General features: G+C 47.9%; 1 protein-coding gene across 4 annotated transcripts in view; it reads right to left on the reverse strand.

Annotated features, from left to right (window-relative positions):
• adcy3a (adenylate cyclase 3a) overlaps positions 1-21,064 on the reverse strand; it is a 198,079-nt gene that overhangs the window by 62,488 nt on the left and 114,527 nt on the right. For all 4 annotated transcript variants that reach the window (XM_087991009.1, XM_087991008.1, XM_087991006.1 and 1 more), the window contains 2 exons: positions 19,928-20,184; positions 8,049-8,130 (listed from right to left, as the gene is read on the reverse strand). In XM_087991009.1, coding sequence (XP_087847135.1) covers positions 8,049-8,130; positions 19,928-20,184 — 339 coding nt within the window. The remainder of the gene's footprint in view (positions 1-8,048; positions 8,131-19,927; positions 20,185-21,064) is intronic.

The raw sequence follows: 21,064 nt of genomic DNA on the forward strand, positions 1-21,064 counted from the left end.
GGAATAGCCACTTCACGGAGGAGATAGTGAGGACTGCAGATGCCGGAGATCAGTGTCGAGAGTGTGGTGCTGGAAAAGCACAGCCGGTCAGGCAGCATCTGAGGAGCAGGAGAATCGATGTTTCAGGCATAAGCCCTTCATCAGGAATTCCTCTGCTCCTTGAATAGCCATTTCACATCTGGCTTTAAAGTAAGAAAAAGTTAGGGTCTCGCCTATCTTCATAAAATATTCATATGATATTCGAGGGAGTCTGGCCTGCTGAGTTGTTTAATTGGACGTGGCAGGACTGCAGAGATTGCATCTGATCTCTTGGTTGTGGGATTACTTAGCTCTGTCTATCATTCCTTGCTTATGGTGTTTGGCATGTGGGAGTCCTGTTTTGTAGCTTCATCAGGTTGACACCTCATTCTCGGTGTGTTTGATGCTGCTCTGGGCGTGCCCTCCTGCACTCTTTGTTGAGCCAGCATTGATCCCATGGCCTGATGGTAATGGTTGAGTAGGGAATATGTTGGTTGCAGATTATGTTGGAATACAGTTCTGCTGCTGCTGATGGCCCACAGCGCCTCATGGGTGCTCAGTGTTGAATAGCGGGATTAATTCAAAATCTATCCCATTTAGTGTAATGATAATGTCACACAACATAATGGAAGGGACAGTAAGATTCTCTGTCTCTCTTTCCTAAAAATGTGTGATGGACTAGGCCAGACCACTCAAACCACTCTTATGCAGGCAGCCCCAGACCATAACTTTGCAGTTTGTTTCGGTAAGTGTACAGTGAAAATTACCCCGATTAAGTTAGCAAGGTTGACTACCAGGTTTTAAAACGGACAAAAGTTTATTCACAAAATTAGACAATGACAAACCACAGAATAAAGAACTCCTACTGAACACAATCTATCCAAACCACACTTAATTATGCTGTTCTGAATATACACAACAGTCCCAATAAACAAACGCTTAAAAAACAGTACAAATGGAACAAATGCTCACAGGTTGAAGTCAGAAGGGCAGAAAGAGAGAGAGTTTGTTTCCACACAGCTCACTGTTGAACTCCCAACTAGTTGTGGACAGAACTAAACTGCTCAGTTAGAGAGCTGACCACTCCCCTTTCATTATACAGGTCACTTCTAAAACATGACCACTTTGGCCTGAAGTCTTATCTGTTTACATATAAATAAAAGGCCTCTCAAAATCCTTTTAATCTCTGTAACCAGTCTGATCGGAGCCCGGCCTGGTTTATTACCCCTGTGAAAAAATCAAGGACAGAGTCTCCTTGAGCCAAGGAACAGCTTTTAGTAAAAAGACGACAAGCTTTGTGACAAATGTAAGAAGAAATCTTCCAGCGGGACAAGCTGCACATATCTCTATCTCACTGAAGGATTTTTTGGAAAATGAGAATGTTCCCAAATATCAATATTCTGACCACTTCATAAAGTTTGACATCTGAGCTGTTACTTCTATTCAAAGACCTAAGTCTAACTGACCTTCCATCGGAAGTGAGGTCTGATCTGGGGCCCAACGTCTTTCACTTTTCCTTTCTTTCCTAGTTAGGAAAAAGACCCTCTCTGCAGAGATGTGCTGTCTTGGTTTTTTAAAAAGAATTATCTTGAATTATCATGGTTTCTCAATAAATGAAACCTGTTTCAAGTCTCTTATTCTGGGCAACAATAATAAAGGAAACAATATCACATTTTGGTGATTCAATCAAGGATTTACACTGATGATGCAGCTTGTGCAGCAGTGGAAGTTGATCAGCAGCTCACGCCTCTCATTGCAGTCATAACAAATCTGACAGGATTAATTAATAATTTAGGATTAAAATTATCCTAGGTAGCAGTGACCACTATGTGGTTAAATTTTATGTCTAGTTTGAAAATAAAGATGAATAGGTCTAAAGCTAATGTTTTAAACTTAAATAGAGGTAACTATGCAGCCATGAAAGATGGGCTTGCTGAAGTGACTGACGTAACTTGGTTAGGGGTTCGACCAATTGAACACAGCAGATGACATTTAAAGGGATATTTGAGAATACGTAAACTAAGTATATCTCTAATTTAAAAATTCAAACGCGAAGACCCTTCATTCGTGGTCAACTAAAGAAGTTAGGAAAAGCTTAAACCTCATATAAAAAAGCATATAACTGCACAAAGATGAGTGACAGGTCAGATAATTGGTCAGAATATAAAAATTGACAGAGAATAACTAAAATATTGACCAGGAGAAAGAACGTGGAGTAGAAGAGAAAGCTAGCTGGAGATAGAAAAACAAACAGCGAAAGTTCCTATAGGTATTTAAAAAGGAAAGAAGTAAATTGAGTGTTGGTCCTCACAACAGTGAGACTGGGAAAGTCAACAGTATACAATACTGAAATAAACAAATACTTTGCTTCTGGCTTCATCATAGATCATACAAAAAATCCAGGAATAGCTGTAAATCAGGAAATTGAAGGGAGAGAGGAATTTGGTGACATTATAATCACAGGGGAAATAGTACTGAATAAGGCTATATACGATCACATTTGAAATATTGTCAGTAGTTTTGGACAGTGGAGATCTGATTGAAACTTATAAAATATTGAAAGGCATGTTTCGAGTGGACATGGAGAAGATGGTTTCACCAGTAGGAGAGTCTAGGACCTGAGCAATCCTGCCTCAGAGTGAAGCAATGACCCTTTAGAACTGAGTTGAAGAGGAAGTTCTTTAGCCAGATGGTGGTGAATGTGCTCTTTGGAGGGTCGGTGTGGACCCAATGGGATGAATGGCCTTCTTTAACGCTATAGGGATTCTACAATTCTACATCCTTCTAAACTCCATTAAGTACAGACCCAGAGTCCTCAACTACTCCTCACGTGATAAGCACTTCATCCCTGGGATCACTGTTGTGAACCTTCTCTGGACACCCTTCCAAGGCCAGCACATCAAAGAACAAAGAACAGTTCAGCACAGGAATGGACCGTTTGGTCCACCAAGACTACACTGACACACCGACTGCATCTCTTTCAGAACTCTAGGGTGTAGTCCATATGGTCCAGGTGATTTATCCTCCTTTATGCCTTTCAGCTACCCACACACCTTCTCCTTACTGATGGTCACTACACCTACCTTTAATCCATGACTCTCCTGAAGTCCTGGTTTGCTGCTAGTTTCTTCCACAGTGAAAACTGATGCAACGTACCTATTCAATTCTTCTGCCATTTCTTTGTTCCCATTTACTACTTCTCCATCCTCATTTTCCAGTGGTCCAATGTCCACTCTTGTCACTCTCTTACCTTTTAGATATCTAGAAAACTCTGCAATCTTCCCTTATATTCCTCGATAGCTTACACTCATATTTGATCTTCTCTGAGGTTATTGCTTTTTTAGTCATTTTCAAACTTATTATGCTCCCCCACCCCCAACATTCTCATCTATATTGGTTATATGTTCCACAAACGATTCAAGGCCCAGCAGTGATACCTGTGGAACACCAGTTTCCAATGTACATCAGCCTTCAGTCACACATATAGCCTTTTAAAACCACTCTCACTTAGTGAGCCCATTTTGAATTCAGGCTGCCCTTCCTGCCCTGTCTGAGATCCCATACCCCAGAATGTGGAATTGTCAGTCCTGCTCCTCCCTCAACCATTTCCCTGTGGCAACATCGGAATTCCAAATGTCAATCCACACCCTAACTCAACTGTCTTGCTCATAATATTGCTAACATTAAAGTAGAGGCCATCTGCACTCGCCAGCTGGGACACAGGTTACTTTAGGAAGGGAATAAAGGCAGAGGGAGTTCAGCCATGTTATGTCTCAGGGCATAAGGATGGCCTCTACTTTAGTGCTAACAAAATCTGGGCTATTAGGAAAGAGAGACAGAGAATCTTACTGTCCCTCCCATTATGTTGTATGACATTATCATTACACTCAATGGGATAGCTTTTGAACTAAGAGCACAGCAGTTCAGGCAGCATCCGAGGAGCAGTAAAATCAACGTTTCGGGCAAAGGCCCTTCATCAGGAAACGCTTCATGGGTGCTCAGCATCCTGATGAACGGCTTTTGCCCGAAACGTCGATTTTACTGCTCCTCGGATGCTGCCTGAACTGCTGTGCTCTTCCAGCAACACTAATCTAGAGTCTGGTTTCCAGCATCTGCAGTCATTGTTTTTACCTAGATTTTGAACTAATCCAGCTACTCAACACTGAGCACTCATGAGGCGTTTCACAGGGGTAATAAACCAGGCCGGGCTCCGATCAGACTGGTTACAGAGATGAAAAGGATTTTGAAAGTGGTCATGTTTTAGAAGTGACCTGTATAATGAAAGGGGAGTGGTCAGCTCTCTAACTGAGCAGTTTAGTTCTGTCCACAACTAGTTGGGAGTTCAACAGTGAGCTGTGTGGAAACAAACTCTCTCTCTTTCTGCCCTTCTTACTTCAACCTGTGAGCATTTGTTCCATTTGTACTGTTTTCTAAGCGTTTGTTTATTGGGACTGTTGTGTATATTCAGAACAGCATAATTAAGTGTGGTTTGGATAGATTGTGTTCAGTAGGAGTTCTTTATTCTGTGGTTTGTCATTATCTAATTTTGTGAATAAACTTTTGTCCGTTTTAAAACCTGGTAGTCAACCTTGCTAACTTAATCGGGGTAATTTTCACTGTACACTTACCGAAACAAACTGCAAAGTTATGGTCTGGGGCTGCCTGCTTAAGAGTGGTTTGAGTGGTCTGGCCTAGTCCATCACACATTTTTAGGAAAGAGAGACAGAGAATCTTACTGTCCCTTCCATTATGTTGTGTGACATTATCATTACACTAAATGGGATAGATTTTGAATTAATCCCGCTATTCAACACTGAGCACCCATGAGGCGCTGTGGGCCATCAGCAGCAGCAGAACTGTATTCCAACATAATCTGCAACCAACATATTCCCTACTCAACCATTACCATCAGGCCATGGGATCAATGCTGGCTCAACAAAGAGTGCAGGAGGGCACGCCCAGAGCAGCATCAAACACACCGAGAATGAGGTGTCAACCTGATGAAGCTACAAAACAGGACTCCCACATGCCAAACACCATAAGCAAGGAATGATAGACAGAGCTAAGTAATCCCACAACCAAGAGATCAGATGCAATCTCTGCAGTCCTGCCACGTCCAATTAAACAACTCAGCAGGCCAGACTCCCTCGAATATCATATGAATATTTTATGAAGATAGGCGAGACCCTAACTTTTTCTTACTTTAAAGCCAGATGTGAAATGGCTATTCAAGGAGCAGAGGAATTCCTGATGAAGGGCTTATGCCTGAAACATCGATTCTCCTGCTCCTCAGATGCTGCCTGACCGGCTGTGCTTTTCCAGCACCACACTCTCGACACTGATCTCCGGCATCTGCAGTCCTCACTATCTCCTCCGTGAAGTGGCTATTCCAAGGATGATGCAACTAGTCAAACCACTCAGCTTTAAGCAAACAGAATTAATTTAAACACTACAGCTAAAACATGAACAAATGAAAACAGAACTTAGAATAAATTAACTATTTAAAATCTCAACTGACTCCATGCCACAACTTAAGTAAGGAGCTGTTCTAATTCCCGTAACACCTCATAAATACGCCCTCTAACAAAAAGGTAAATTCAAACACAGGTTCTTACGGGCAGGAGAGATTTCAAAGAGAGAGACCAAACAGGAGTCATCTGCTGAAGCTTGGAACCTTTCTCTGGACTGCAGCCACTTTTCACTTTTACAACTAAAAGAAACTTTAACAACCTGAACTGGGAAAATTATCCACTCCCCTGTCGTTGTTAAATTCGGCTCTTTCCCAGACATTTTGGCACCTCTGCCTTTATGATCTCTCTTAAAATCTGGAGTGGTTCAATCGATAATTCCACATATCGCTTTACACACATTTATCCCTTTAAGATAACAAAAATGTCAAATTTCAGTTGACTTTTCAGCATCCAAAGCTGGTGAGAGAATTGCAGAGTGCCAATTGGCCTCAGTACCATTGAGTCATGCTATTATGTGAAAACGTGCACACATAAGGCAAATGGTGTGTTGGCTTTCATTAGCAGGAGGATTGAGTTTAAGAACCGCGAGGTTATGCTACAACTCTATAAAGCCATGGCAAGACCACACTTGGAAGCGTGTCCCAGTTGTCCTAACACATTGTGTTAACTTCATTCCAAATGCACTAGCAAACCCACTCTATTCTGGTCCAGCTTATACAGGTCCCCAGAAATGGCCAGCGATTCAGCAGTCTCAAACCTTCCTTCTTGTTCGAGCTCTTAAGCCATACATCCATCTGCCCTTACTCCGATTTCTGTAGTTGCTGGCACATGGGACTGGGAATGAGCCAGAGATTACAACCTTTGAGGTCCTGCTCTTTAGTCTGCTGCCTTGCTGCTTAAACTCTTGATGCAAGAACTCATTTTATCTCTGTTGTTTGGATCATAACCTCTGTGTTATCACCCTCTCTGTTCAGGAAAGAACTTCTTACTTATGACAGGTCAGACAGGTCACCTGCTAATGTCTTAAACTCACTAAGGCTTGCTTCCCAACTCTTCTTATTACTTAATCTTGAAGATACTCCCTTTTCCTTAACTTTAGTATTCTTCTATTCTGCTTTCTATCATTAACTATTCTACCATTAAGCTGAAATAGGCTGAGTCCTACTGGACCATAGGGCTACGTTCCCTTTAGACAGAGATGACTGGTGCTGGTTGAATCTGATGGTCATTATGCCTCAGATGACAGGCAAGGTTGAAAAGAAAAGTCCTTCATGGTAACTTCAGCCAGAGCGGGAATTGAACCCAAGATATTGGTAATACATGTGGTCCAGCAACTGAAAGAACCAAGCCCCTATCCCATTATTCCTCATTGTTGTTATTTATCCTACGTTATTATGCTGCCTTGACCTTTACTTGTCACTGATGCTTCACAGTTAATCCCTCAGTAAATACTATATTTCTCTAATTTACGGCTATTTAGGGACAGCCCTGTGATGTCACTCCTATTTTTGTTCCCAGTTCCATGTAGCTAGCTGGATGTGCACAGCTGAATGTGGGAGCCCTAGGTCGCACCCTGCCCAGCTCCAGGTCACACCCTCCCAGCTCCAGGTCACACCCTCCCAGCCCCAGGTCACACCCTCCCAGCTCCAGGTCACACCCTCCCAGCCCCAGGTCACACCCTCCCAGCTCCAGGTCACACCCTCCCAGCTCCAGGTAATGTTCTGACTCAGTGAGTAATGAGAATGTGGAATACGCTGCCTGAGAATGTGGTGGAGATTAATTCAATCAAGGCTTTCAATAGGGTTTTGGAACTATGATTTCAAAAGAATGAATGTCCAGGTTTCCCAAGAGAAAGAAAGGGAATGAAGTGAATTGCTCATCCAGAATGCTGGCACAGACCGGATAAGCTGAATGGTCTCCTTGTGCAAATAGCAATTATATTATTTGTGTTTCTTTTGAGATTTTACGTTTCTATATCCTGATGAATGCAGATGTGGAAATGTGTTGCTGGAAAAGCGCAGCAGGTCAGGCAGCATCTAGGGAACAGGAGAATCGACGTTTCGGGCATTAGCCCTTCTTCAGGAAGGCTCATGCCCGAAACGTCGATTCTCCTGTTCCCTAGATGCTGCCTGACCTGCTGCGCTTTTCCAGCAACACATTTCCATCTCTGATCTCCAGCATCTGCAGACCTCACTTTCTCCCCTGATGAATGCAGGACAAGTCGCCTTGAGTGCAGGTCTTCTTTTTCCAAATCACCTCAACATCCACCAATTAATCTATGACATGGTGTTAGGAAACCCATCATGGGGATAGCTCCACAAAGAACAGTTCCAGAATCACCTGTTCTTTCCAAGCACATTACACCCAGCACACATCATTTCTCAAACTTTCCGAGTGGATGCTGCATTAATCTCTCTGACTTCAGAACCCTCAGACATTCTGTTCCCCAGCTCCCAGCCAGGGACCTCAGCCCAGTGATCCCGAACAAAGTGACCTCTGCTGCTCAACACAGACCTCTACCCATAAGCCTGATGCCTTCACAGAGTTCATAGCACTTACATGTCGAGTGAAATAATAAAAGCTCATCATCATGATGAAGATCATGGCTACCATGGAAAACCGAGATGGCACCACAAGGGACCTATGGAAACAAACACAGTTTAAAGTTAGTTTCTAATATGTGTCGGGGACAGAGACAGTTGGCAGCACAGCTGATCAGGGAAAAGATTCACTCTGGGGGACACACGGCCGGCGCACAGTCACTCCGGGGGACACACGGCCGGCGCACAGTCACTCCGGGGGACACACGGCCGGCGCACAGTCACTCCGGGGGACACACGGCCGGCGCACAGTCACTCCGGGGGACACACGGCCGGCGCACAGTCACTCCGGGGGACACACGGCCGGCGCACAGTCACTCCGGGGGACACACAGCCAGCGCACAGTCACTCCGGGGGACACACGGCCGGCGCACAGTCACTCCGGGGGACACAAGGCCGGCGCACAGTCACTCCGGGGGACACACGGCCGGCGCACAGTCACTCCGGGGGACACACGGCCGGCGCACAGTCACTCCGGGGGACACACGGCCGGCGCACAGTCACTCCGGGGGACACACGGCCGGCGCACAGTCACTCCGGGGGACACACGGCCGGCGCACAGTCACTCCGGGGGACACACGGCCCGCGCACAGTCACTCCGGGGGACACACAGCCAGCGCACAGTCACTCCGGGGGACACACAGCCAGCGCACAGTCACTCCGGGGGGGGGACACACGGCCGGCGCACAGTCACTCCGGGGTCACACGGCCGGCGCACAGTCACTCCGGGGGACACACGGCCGGCGCACAGTCACTCCGGGGGACACACGGCCAGCGCACAGTCACTCCAGGGGGGACACACGGCCGGCGCACAGTCAGCCTGGGGAATGGAATGTTGCAGGTTCCAGGGTTTAGATCTTTCATTAAGAACAGGCAAGGTGGTAAAAGAGGGGGAGGTGTGGCCTTGTTAGTCAAGGATAGTATAACAGTGGCTGAGAGAACTTTTGATGAGGACTTTTGATGAGGTCGTGTGGGCTGAGGTTAGAAACAGGAGAGGAGAGGTCACACTGCTTGGAGGTTTTTTATAGGCCTCTACAGAGTTCCAGAGTGGTGAAAGAGAGGATTAGCAAAATTATTCTGGGTCGGAGTGAAAGGAACAGGGTGGTCATTATGGGGGACTTTAATTTCCCCAACATTGACTGGAAATGTTATTACTCTAGTACGTCAGATGGATCAGTTTTTGTCCAATGTGTACAGGAGTATTTTCTGACACAGTATGTCAAAGGGCTGACAAGAGGGGAGACCACACTGGATCTGGTGCTTGGTAATGAACCAGGACAGGTGTTTGATTTAGTTGTAGATGAGCTCTTTGGAGAGAGTGACCATAATTCAGTTACGTTTAGTTTAGCGATGGAAAGGGATAGGTACATGCCACAGGTCAAGACTTATCGATGGGGCAAGGACAATTATAACGCGATTAGGCAAGAATTAGAATGCATAGAATGGGGTAGCAAAATGCAGGGGATACAGACAATGGAAATGTGGAACTGGTTTAAGGAACAGATATTGCGTGTCCTTGATTGGTATGTCCCTGTCAGGCAGGGAGGAAGTGATAAGGTAAGGGAACTGTGGTTTACAACAGAAATTACATCTCTTGTTACAAGGAAGAAGGAGGCTTATATGTTGATGAGGCAAGATGGTTCAGATGAGGCGATGGAGAGTTACAGATCAGCAAGGAAGGATTTAAAGAGAAAGTTAAGAAGAGCAAAGAGAGGACACGAACAATTTTTAGCAAATAGAATGTGAGGAATAAAAGGATGATTAGGGTAGGAATAGGGCCAGTCAAAGACAGAAGTGGGAAGTTGAGTGTGGACCCTGTGGAGATCGAAGAGGTGCTAAAGGAACATTTCTCATTGGTTTTCACTCAGGAAAAGGAGAATATTGTAGAGGAGAATAATGAGGTACGAGATATTAGACTAGAAAGGATCGAGGTTAGTTACGAACAGGTGTTACCAATTCTAGAAGGAGTGAAAGTAGACAAGCCCCCTGGGCCAGATGGGATTTATCTGAGGATTATCTGGGAAGCTAGCAAGAAGGTAGCAGAGCCTTTGGCTTTGATATTTGAGTCGTCATTGTCTACAGGTTCAGTGCTAGAGGACTAGAAGATTGCAAATGTTGTGCCCTTGTTCAAGAAGGGCAGTAGAGATGACCCAGGTAATTATAGACCAGTGAGCCTTACTTCTGTTGTAGGAAACGTTCTGGAAAGGATTACAAGAGAGAAGATTTATAATCATCTAGCAAGCAACATTTTGAGCTCAGATAGTCAACATGGTTTCGTCAAGGGTAGGTCGTGTCTCACAAACCTCATTGAGTTTTTTGAGAAAGTGACCAAGCATGTAGATGAGGATAGGGCAGTTGACGTGGTATACATGGACTTCAGTAAAGCCTTTGACAAGGTTCCACATGGTAGGCTGTTGGAGAAAATGCAGAGACATGGAATTGAGTGTGATTTAGCAGTTTGGATTAGAAAATGGCTTTCTATAAGAAGGCAGCGAGTGGTGGTTGATGGAAAATATTCAGCCTGGAGTCCGGTTACTAGTGGTGGGCCACGAGGGTCTGTTTTGGAACCACTGCTGTTTGTCATTTTTATAAATGACTTAGACTCAGGCATAGGTGGATGGATTAGTAAATTTTCAGACGACACTAAAGTCGGTGGAGTAGTGAACAGTTTGGAAGAATGTTACAGGTTGCAGGGGGACTTGGATAAACTGCAGGATTGGGCTGCGAGGTGGCAAATGGAGTTCAATGTAGCTAAATGTGAGGTGATGCACTTTGGGAAGAATAACAGGAAGGCAGAGTACTGGGTCAAAGGAAAGATTCTTGGTAGTGTGGATGTGCAGAGGGATCTTGGAGTCCATGTACATAGATCCCTGAAAGTTGCCACCCAGGTGGATAGTGCTGTTAAGAAGGCATACGGTGTGTTAGGTTTCATTGGTAGAGGGATTGAGTTCCAGAACCGCAACATCATGCTGCAACTACACAAAACGCTGGTGCGGCCACACTTGGAATATTGTGTACAGTTCTGGTCGCCCCATTACAGGAAGGATGTGGAAGCATTGGAAAAGGTGCAGAGGAGATTTACCAGGATGTTGCCTGGTCTGGAGGGAAGATCTTATGAGGAAAGGCTGAGAGACTTGGATCTGTTCTCATTGGAAAGAAGAAGGCTAAGGGGGGATTTGATAGAGACATACAAGATGATCAGAGGATTAGATAGGGTAGACAGTGAAAGTCTTTTTCCTAGGATGATGATGTCAGCTTGTACAAGGGGGACATAGCTACAAATTGAGGGGGTGATAGATTTAAGACAGATGTCAGAGGCAGGTTCTTTACGCAGAGAGTGGTAAGGGCATGGAATGCCCGACCTGCTAATGTCGTTAACTCAGCCACGTTAGGGAGATTTAAACAATCCTTAGATAAGCACATGGATGATGATGGGATAGTGTAGGGGGACGAGCTGTGAATAGTTCACAAATCGGCGCAACATCGAGGGCCGAAGGGCCTGTTCTGCGCTGTATTGTTCTATGTTCTATACAGCCAGCTCACAGTCAGCCAGGGGGACATACAGCCAGCTCACAGTCAGCCAGGGGGGCATACAGCCGGCGCACAGTCAGCCAGGGGGACATACAGCCGGCGCACAGTCAGCCAGGGGGGCATACAGCCGGCGCACAGTCAGCCAGGGGGGCATACAGCCGGCGCACAGTCAGCCAGGGGGACATACAGCCGGCGCACAGTCAGCCAGGGGGACATACAGCCGGCGCACAGTCAGCCAGGGGGACATACAGCCGGCGCACAGTCAGCCAGGGGGACATACAGCCGGCGCACAGTCAGCCAGGGGGACATACAGCCGGTGCACAGTCAGCCAGGGGGACATACAGCCGGCGCACAGTCAGCCAGTGGGACATACAGCCGGCGCACAGTCAGCCAGGGGGACATACAGCCGGCGCACAGTCAGCCAGGGGGACATACAGCCAGCTCACAGTCAGCCAGGGGGACATACAGCCGGCGCACAGTCAGCCAGGGGGACATACAGCCGGCGCACAGTCAGCCAGGGGGACATACAGCCGGTGCACAGTCAGCCAGGGGGACATACATCCGGAGCACAGTCAGCCAGTGGGACATACAGCCGGCGCACAGTCAGCCAGGGGGACATACAGCCGGCGCACAGTCAGCCAGGGGGACATACAGCCGGTGCACAGTCAGCCAGGGGGACATACAGCCGGCGCACAGTCAGCCAGTGGGACATACAGCCGGCGCACAGTCAGCCAGGGGGACATACAGCCGGCGCACAGTCAGCCAGGGGGACATACAGCCAGCTCACAGTCAGCCAGGGGGACATACAGCCGGCGCACAGTCAGCCAGGGGGACATACAGCCGGCTCACAGTCAGCCAGGGGGACATACAGCCGGCGCACAGTCAGCCAGGGGGACATACAGCAGGCGCACAGTCAGCCAGGGGGACATACAGCCGGCGCACAGTCAGCCAGGGGGACATACAGCCGGCGCACAGTCAGCCAGGGGGACATACAGCCGGCGCACAGTCAGCCAGGGGGGCATACAGCCGGCGCACAGTCAGCCATGGGGACATACAGCCGGCGCACAGTCAGCCAGGGGGACATACAGCCGGCGCACAGTCAGCCAGGGGGGCATACAGCCGGCGCACAGTCAGCCATGGGGACATACAGCCGGCGCTCAGTCAGCCAGGGGGACATACAGCCGGCGCACAGTCAGCCAGGGGGACATACAGCCGGCGCACAGTCAGCCAGGGGGGCATACAGCCGGCGCACAGTCAGCCATGGGGACATACAGCCGGCGCACAGTCAGCCAGGGGGACATACAGCCGGCGCACAGTCAGCCAGGGGGACATACAGCCGGCGCACAGTCAGCCGGGGGGACATACAGCCGGCGCACAGTCAACCGGGGGGACATACAGCCGGCGCACAGTCAACCGGGGGGACATACAGCCGGCGCACAGTCAGCCGGGGGGATATACAGCCGGCGCACAGTCAACCAGGGGGACATACAGCCGGCGCACAGTCAGCCAGGGGGACATACAGCCGGCGCACAGTCAGCCAGGGGGACATACAGCCGGCGCACAGTCAACCGAGGGACATACAGCCGGCGCACAGTCAACCGGGGGACATACAGCCGGCGCACAGTCAACCGGGGGACATACAGCCGGCGCACAGTCAACCGGGGGACCTACAGCCGGCGCACAGTCAACCGGGGGACATACAGTCGGCGCACAGTCAGCCGGGGGACCTACAGCCGGCGCACAGTCAGCCAGGGGGACATACAGCCGGCGCACAGTCAGCCAGGGGGACATACAGCCGGCGCACAGTCAACCGGGGGACATGCAGCCGGCGCACAGTCAGCCAGGGGGACATACAGCCGGCGCACAGTCAGCCAGGGGGACATACAGCCGGCGCACAGTCAACCGGGGGACATGCAGCCGGCGCAGAGTCAGCCAGGGGGACATACAGCAGGCGCAGAGTCAGCCAGGGGGACATACAGCCGGCGCACAGTCAGCCAGGGGGACATACAGCCGGCGCACAGTCAGCCAGGGGGACATACAGCCGGCGCACAGTCAACCGGGGGACATACAGTCGGCGCACAGTCAGCCAGGGGGACATACAGCCGGCGCACAGTCAGCCAGGGGGACATACAGCCGGCGCACAGTCAACCGGGGGACATACAGTCGGCGCACAGTCAACCGGGGGACAGTATATCAACATTGAGGTTTATTCACAGCCTTAACTCCGGACTGAACTGTCAGATGTACTTTGCTGCCAGTACCACTGAGGTGATCACATTTATTGATTCTACGGTGCCATATCACTGACATTATCAGAATTTATTCCCCACCAGTAGGTGAATCTGTCTTTCTTTCACCTCTTCCTTTTCATTCCAGACTGTGCACCAAGACTGTCTGTTCCTAACCCTTGCCTGAGCCTATTGAACCCCCTCTGTATCCACTCTGTTACCAATTTGTACAACAGCCATCACTCCTGCAGCAGCAAACTGCATTCGCCCATCTTCTTGGCATATGAACATTACCAGCAAGGCTGGTATTTATCGTCCATCAACAGCTGTCCTGATAAAGCAGTGGGTCTTCTTCAACAGATGGCAGTGGTTTAATATCAGCTGATTGACTTGTTGGGCCACTTCAGGAATTAGTTAAGAGTTAGCCAGGTCATTGTGGATCGTTTCAGAGATAACCTCTGGGACACCCCACCAATCAACCCACTGCCCTGTGGCCTAACACTTCAACTCCCCCTCCCCCTCCCCCTCCCCCAAGGACATGCAGGTCTTGGGCCTCGTCCATGGTCAAACCCTATCCACCCGATGCCTGGAGGAAGAACTCCTCATATTCTGCCTTGGGACCCTGCAACCACATGGGATTAATGCGGATTTCACCAGTTTCCACATTTTCCCCTCCCCCCCGCCTTATCCCAGTCCCAAGTCTCAAACTCGGCACCAACCTCCTGACCTGTTCACCGCCTTTCCCATCTATCTGCTCCACCCTCCTAACCAACCTATCACCTTCTCCCCCACCGTCATCTGCCTAATGTATTCTCAGCTACCTTCCCCCCAGCCCCAACCCCCTTCCATTTATCTCTCCGTCCCCAGACCCACAGGCCTCACTCCTAATGAAGGGCTTATGCCCAAAACCTTGATTCTCCTGCACCTCGGATGCTGCCTGAATGGTTGTGCTTTTCTAGCACCACACTCGCAACTCTGATCTGAAGCATCTGCAGTCCTCCCTTTCTCCTGGTTAGTCAGGTCAGTCTCGAATTGAAGCCAAAAGGGGCTAGATCAAGCCTGACAATGGCCAGTGTTGAAATAACCTCCTTCAACAGAGTACAATATCTACAGGTGTGGACAGGAGCGGTAATAAATTGGACACAGAGGGAAAAATTAGAACTTGGTCAAAGCAATAAGCTAGAGAAGGACAATACTAAAGTAGAAGCAACAACAGCAGAGGTTCAGTGAGGGAATGCGAGTGTGAGACTCTGGCAAAAGAGGTACAGTCACCAATGTTCGAGAGATCAAAACTAGGGAGAAAAAATGGATGTCAGGGAACTGCCGGGCTTGTCAGGATTACACAGGCAGGGAGGAGCTAGGGTCATGATGGGATGTAAAAACTGGGATGAGGATTTTAAAATTGAGATATTGCCAGACCAGGAATGACTCTTTGGGTGAATAGTGCAGATTCAGATGGGAGCCGCTGGAAATAATTACTCGAGAGATAACAAAGTTATTGGTGAGGTCTTCTGAGAAGGTGGCTTGAGGCAAGGTTGGAGATGGGTGATGCCAGCTATAAAGGTTGCAAATTGAGTAACAGAGCAGATATTTGCCAAGAATCCCAGCTCAAAATCAAACACCGAGTTCCGGTGGTTACCAACCTTCGGTCTGTCAGTGACCCAGGAGAGAAATAGAACATAGAACAGTACAGCACAGAACAGGCCCTTCAGCCCACGATGTTGTGCCGACCACTGATCCTCATGTATGCACCCTCAAATTTCTGTGACCATATGCATGTCCAGCAGTCTCTTAAATGTCCCCAATGATCTTGCTTCCACAACTGCTGCTGGCAACACATTCCATGCTCTCACAACTCTCTGCGTAAAGAACCCGCCTCTGACATCCCCTCTATACTTTCCTCCAACCAGCTTAAAACTATGACCCCTTGTGTTAGCCATTTCTGCCCTGGGAAATAGTCTCTGCCTATCGACTCTATCTATGCCTCTCATTATCTTGTCACCTCAATTAGGTCCCCTCTCCTCCTCCTTTTCTCCAATGAAAAAAGTCCGAGCTCAGTCAACCACTCTTCATAAGATAAGCCCTCCAGTCCAGGCAGCATCCTGGTAAACCTCCTCTGAACCCTCTCCAAAACATCCACATCTTTCTTATAATAGGGCGACCAGAACTGGACGCAGTATTCCAAGTGCGATCTAACCAAAGTTTTATAGAGCTGCAACAAGATCTCACGACTCTTAAACTCAATCCCCCTGTTAATGAAAGCCAAAACACCATATGCTTTCTTAACAACCCTGTCCACTTGGGTGGCCATTTTAAGGGATCTATGTACCTGCACACCAAGATCCCTCTGTTCCTCCACACTGCCAAGGATCCTATCCTTAATCCTGTACTCAGCTTTCAAATTCGACCTTCCAAAATGCATCACCTCGCATTTATCCAGGTTGAACTCCATCTGCCACCTCTCAGCCCATCTCTGCATCCTGTCAATGTCCTGCTGCAGCCTACAACAGCCCTCTATACTGTCAACGACACCTCCAACCTTTGTGTCGTCTGCAAACTTTCCAACCCATTCTTCAATCCCCTCATCCAAGTCATTAATAAGAAGTACAAACAGTAGAGGCCCAAGGATAGAGCCCTGTGGAACACCACTCACCACTGACTTCCAGTCAGAATATTTTCCTTCTACTACCACTCGCTGTCTTCTGTTGGCCAGCCAATTCTGTATCCAGACAGCTAAGTTCCCCTGTATCCCATTCCTCCTGACCTTCTGAATGAGCCTGCCATGGGGAACCTTATCAAATGCCTTGCTGAAGTCCATATACACCACATCCACAGCTCGACCCTCATCAAACTTTCTAGCCACATCCTCAAAGAACTCGATAAGGTTTGTGAGGCATGACCTGCCCCTCACAAAGCCGTGTTGACTGCATTTAATCAAGCCACGCTCTTCCAGATGGTCATAAATCCTATTCCTCAGAATCCTTTCTAACACCTTGCAGTCAGTGCTCAGGTACAGCACACAGAAAGAGCTTTACTCAGTATCTAACTTGTGCAAGACCTGTCCTAAGAGTGTTTGATGGAGACATAGTAGAGGGAACTTTATTCTGTGCCTCACCCCATATTGTACCTGTGCTGTGAGTGTTTCAAGGGATAGTGTAGTTTTATCCTGTTAACTAACCCCATGCAGTACCTGTTAAGGGAGTGTTTGATGGGGACAGTAGAGAGAGCTTTACTTCCAATTTAAATGAGTAGAGAGTGCTTTTCATTTAGTGTAAAAGAGTAGAAAGAGCTTTACGTTGTATCCAACCTCGTACTATTCCCAATTTGATTCTAACTCTATGTTGTACCTGCCTTGGGAGTGTTTGATGGGGCAGTGTCAAGGGGACTTTATGTTTACTTTTAGTCTAAAGAAGTAGACAGAGCCTTCATCTGTATCTAATCCCGTGCTGTAACTGTGCTGGGCGTGTTTGATGGGAACAGTGTAGAGGGAGGTTTACTTCCAAGCCAGGGAAAACTACTCTGTATCTAAGCCCATGCTGTACCGATGTTGGAAGTGGTCAACGGGGACTATGGAGAGAGATTTAATTGCAGTTTAAGAGTACAGTGAGCTTTACTCTGTGTTTAACCCTATGCTATACCTGTCCTGGTAGCATTTGCTGGTGACAGTGTAGAGGGAACTTTACTCTGTACCTCACTTTGCGCTGTCCCTGTCCAGTGAGTGTTTGATTGGGACGGGTTTCAAAGGAGCTTAAAGTTTAAAAAGAATTTTACTTTCAGTTTAAAAGGTTAGAGTGAGCTTAACTCTGCATTAATCTCTGTGCTGTGCCTATCCTGGGAAGGGGGAAGCGGGGACAGTGTCAAGGCAGCTTTACTTTCTGTTTGCATTCAATTTAAAATGGGTAGGGGTTGGTTAACTTTCATTTTCAGACAGTCGAAGGAGCTGTACTCCGCACCAACTCTGTGCTGTCCCTATCCTGGGAGTTTTTGATGTGATAGTCTAGAGGCAAGTTTACCTCGTGTCTAACTAAAGAACTTCTGATAAACAGTCACTGGACGTGAAACATTAACTTTGCTTTCTTCCCACAAAAGGTGCCAGACCTTCTGAGTTTCTCCAGCAATGTTTGTTTTTGAACACCATCTGCCATTATCAGACCAGCATTCGCAGTTACACAGAACAGTACAGCACAGTACAGGCCCTTCGGCCCTTGATGTTGTGCTGACCTTTTATCCTCCTCTAAGATCAGATTAATTTACATATCCTACATTGTGCTGTCTTCCATGTGCTGATCCGAGATCCGCTTAAATGGCCCTAATGTCTCTGACTCTACTACCATTGCCGGCAGTGCATTCCACACACCCACCACTCTCTGTGTAAAGAACCGACCTCTGACATCTCCTCTAAACCTTCCAATCACCTTAAAATTATGCCCCCTTGTGATAGCCATTTCCGCCAAGGGAAATAGTCTCTGGCTATCCACTCTATCTAGGCCTCCCATCATCTTGTACACCTCTATCAAGTCACCTCTCATCCTTCTTCACTTCAATAAGAAAAGCCTTAGCACTCTCAACCTTTCTTCATAAGACATGCCCTCCGGTCCAGGCAGCATCCTGGTAAATCTCCTCTGCACCCTCTCTAAAGCTTTCACATCCTTCTTAGAATGAGGTGACCAGAATTGAACACAATATTTGAGTGTGGTCTAACCAGGGCTGTGTAGGACTACAGCATAACCATGTGGCTCTTAAACTCAATCCCCTGCTAATGAAAGCCAACACACCATACACCATCTTAACAATCCTCTGTATCCGGATGGCAACTTTAAGGGATCTATGGACATGGACTCGAAGATCCCTCTTTTTCTCCATGTTGCCAAGAATCCTGTCTTTAACTCTGTATTCTACATTCAAATTCGACCTTCCAAAATGAACGACTTCAGGATGAACTCCATCTGCCAGCTATAAGCCCAGTTCTGCATCCTGTCAATGTTCCATTGCAACCTACAACAGCCCTCCACACTACCCAGCACTCCACCAACCTTCCTGTCAACGGCAAACCTACTAACCCACCCTTCCACTTCCTCATCCAAGTCCTTTATAAAAATCACAAAGAGCAGAGGTCCTAGAACTGATCCTTGCAGAACCCACTGGTCACCGAGCTCCAGACTGAATACTTTCCATCTTCTACCACACACTGTCTTCTATGGGCCGTCTAATTCTGTATCCAGACAGCCAGATTTCCCTGTATCCCAGGCCTCCTTACTGTCTGAATGAGCCTATCATGGGAAACCTTATTAAACACTTTGCTAAAATCCATACACACCACATCCATTGCTCTACCTTCATCAATATGTCACATCCTCAAAGAATTCAATAAGGTTGTGAGACATGACCTGCCCCTCACAAAGCCATGCTGACTATCTGTAATTGAATTATGGTTTTCCAAGTAATCATAAATCCTGTCCCTCAGCATCATCTCCAATACTTTGCCCACCACTGACGTAAGACCGACTGATCTGTAATTCCCTTTTCCCTTTCTTGAACAAGGGAATAACATTTGCCAACTTCCAATCATCTGGCATTACTTCATTGGACAGTGAGTAAACAAAGTTCATCGCCAAAGGTGCAGCAAGCTCTTCCCTCACCACCTGTAGTAGCCTTGGGGTATATCCCATCTGGCCCAGGGATTTATTCATCCTTATGTTTTTCAAACTTTTCAGCACATCCTCTTTCCTAAGGTCTGCTCTAGTATATCAGTCTGTTTCACACTATCCACAGAAAGTCAAGGTCCCTCTCGGTAGTGAATACTGAAGCAAAGTATTCATTAAGGGCCTCCTCTACCACCTCCAACTCCAGGTACAAGTTCCCTCCACTATCCCTACCCTCACTCTGACAATCCTCTTGTTCTCGGTTTCATTTTAGACTCTTGAATCCGAAGAACGCAAACGCCCAATATCTGAATCTCTCTGAGTCTCTAACCTACAGAGTCTTCATCTACTTGGCTCTGTTTTATTTTTTCTTAACTGAAGAAATATTGTTGTTATTAGTCAGAAATCCATTTGTTCAGGTCATTTGGTATACTTACTGCAATTCCTGAAAACGCTGTCGGTCATACTCGTCGTAGAGCTCCCTCCAGCTCAGGACACTAACCAAGCCATAGCTGCCAGTGATCACAAACATCAGGAACACCTTCACCATGTGGCTGACCTGCACCAACATGGTGGTGGCAATAAGTGCTAGCACCGAGATGTAGCTGTAGTATTTTGGTTGTTTCACACAGCTCCTGTTGACCTGGGTCAGGTTTCCTTTTGATGAAGCTTGGTAGCTATGCAGACAGCTTAACTTGGGAACAAAATACTAAAATTATTCAATGTTGTTGAACTGGAGCAGCAAAAAATATTTTCATCAACAATATCACAGGATGACTCCTATTTAAATACCAGCATAAACTTCAGCTCTGCTATAATTCTCACTCCACCAGCATCATCCCCTCAACCCTCACTCCCACCAGCATCATCCCCTCAACCCTCACTCCCACCAGCATCATCCCCTCAACCCTCACTCCACCAGCATCATCCCCTCAACCCTCACTCCCACCAGCATCCTCCCCTCAACCCTCACTCCCACCAGCATCATCCCCTCAGATCTCACTCTCACCAGCATCATCCCCTCAACCCTCACTCCCACCAGCATCCTCCCCTCAACCCTCACTCCCACCAGCATCATCCCCTCAACCCTCACTCCCACCAACATCATCCCCTCAGATCTCACTCTCACCAACATCATCCCCTCAGATCTCACTCCCACCAGCATCATCCCCTCAGATCTCACTCCCACCAGCATCATCCCCTCAACCCTCACTCCCACCAGCATCATCCCCTCAACCCTCACTCCCACCAACATCATCCCCTCAGATCTCACTCTCACCAACATCATCCCCTCAGATCTCACTCCCACCAGCATCATCCCCTCAGGTCTCACCCCCACCAGCATCATCCCCTCAACCCTCACCCCCACCAGCATCATCCCCTCAACCCTCACTCCCACCAGCATCATCCCCTCAACCCTCACTCCCACCAGCATCATCCCCTCAACCCTCACTCCCACCAGCATCCCCTCAACCCTCACTCCCACCAGCATCATCCCCTCAACCCTCACTCCCACCAGCATCATCCTCTCAACCCTCACTCCCACCAGCATCATCCCCTCAGATCTCACTCCC

This window comes from Chiloscyllium plagiosum, unplaced genomic scaffold (assembly GCF_037043375.1).
Source record: "Chiloscyllium plagiosum isolate Xiang-an unplaced genomic scaffold, Cpla_swu_hap1 HiC_scaffold_10, whole genome shotgun sequence".
Classification (NCBI taxonomy): Eukaryota; Metazoa; Chordata; class Chondrichthyes; order Orectolobiformes; family Hemiscylliidae; genus Chiloscyllium; species Chiloscyllium plagiosum.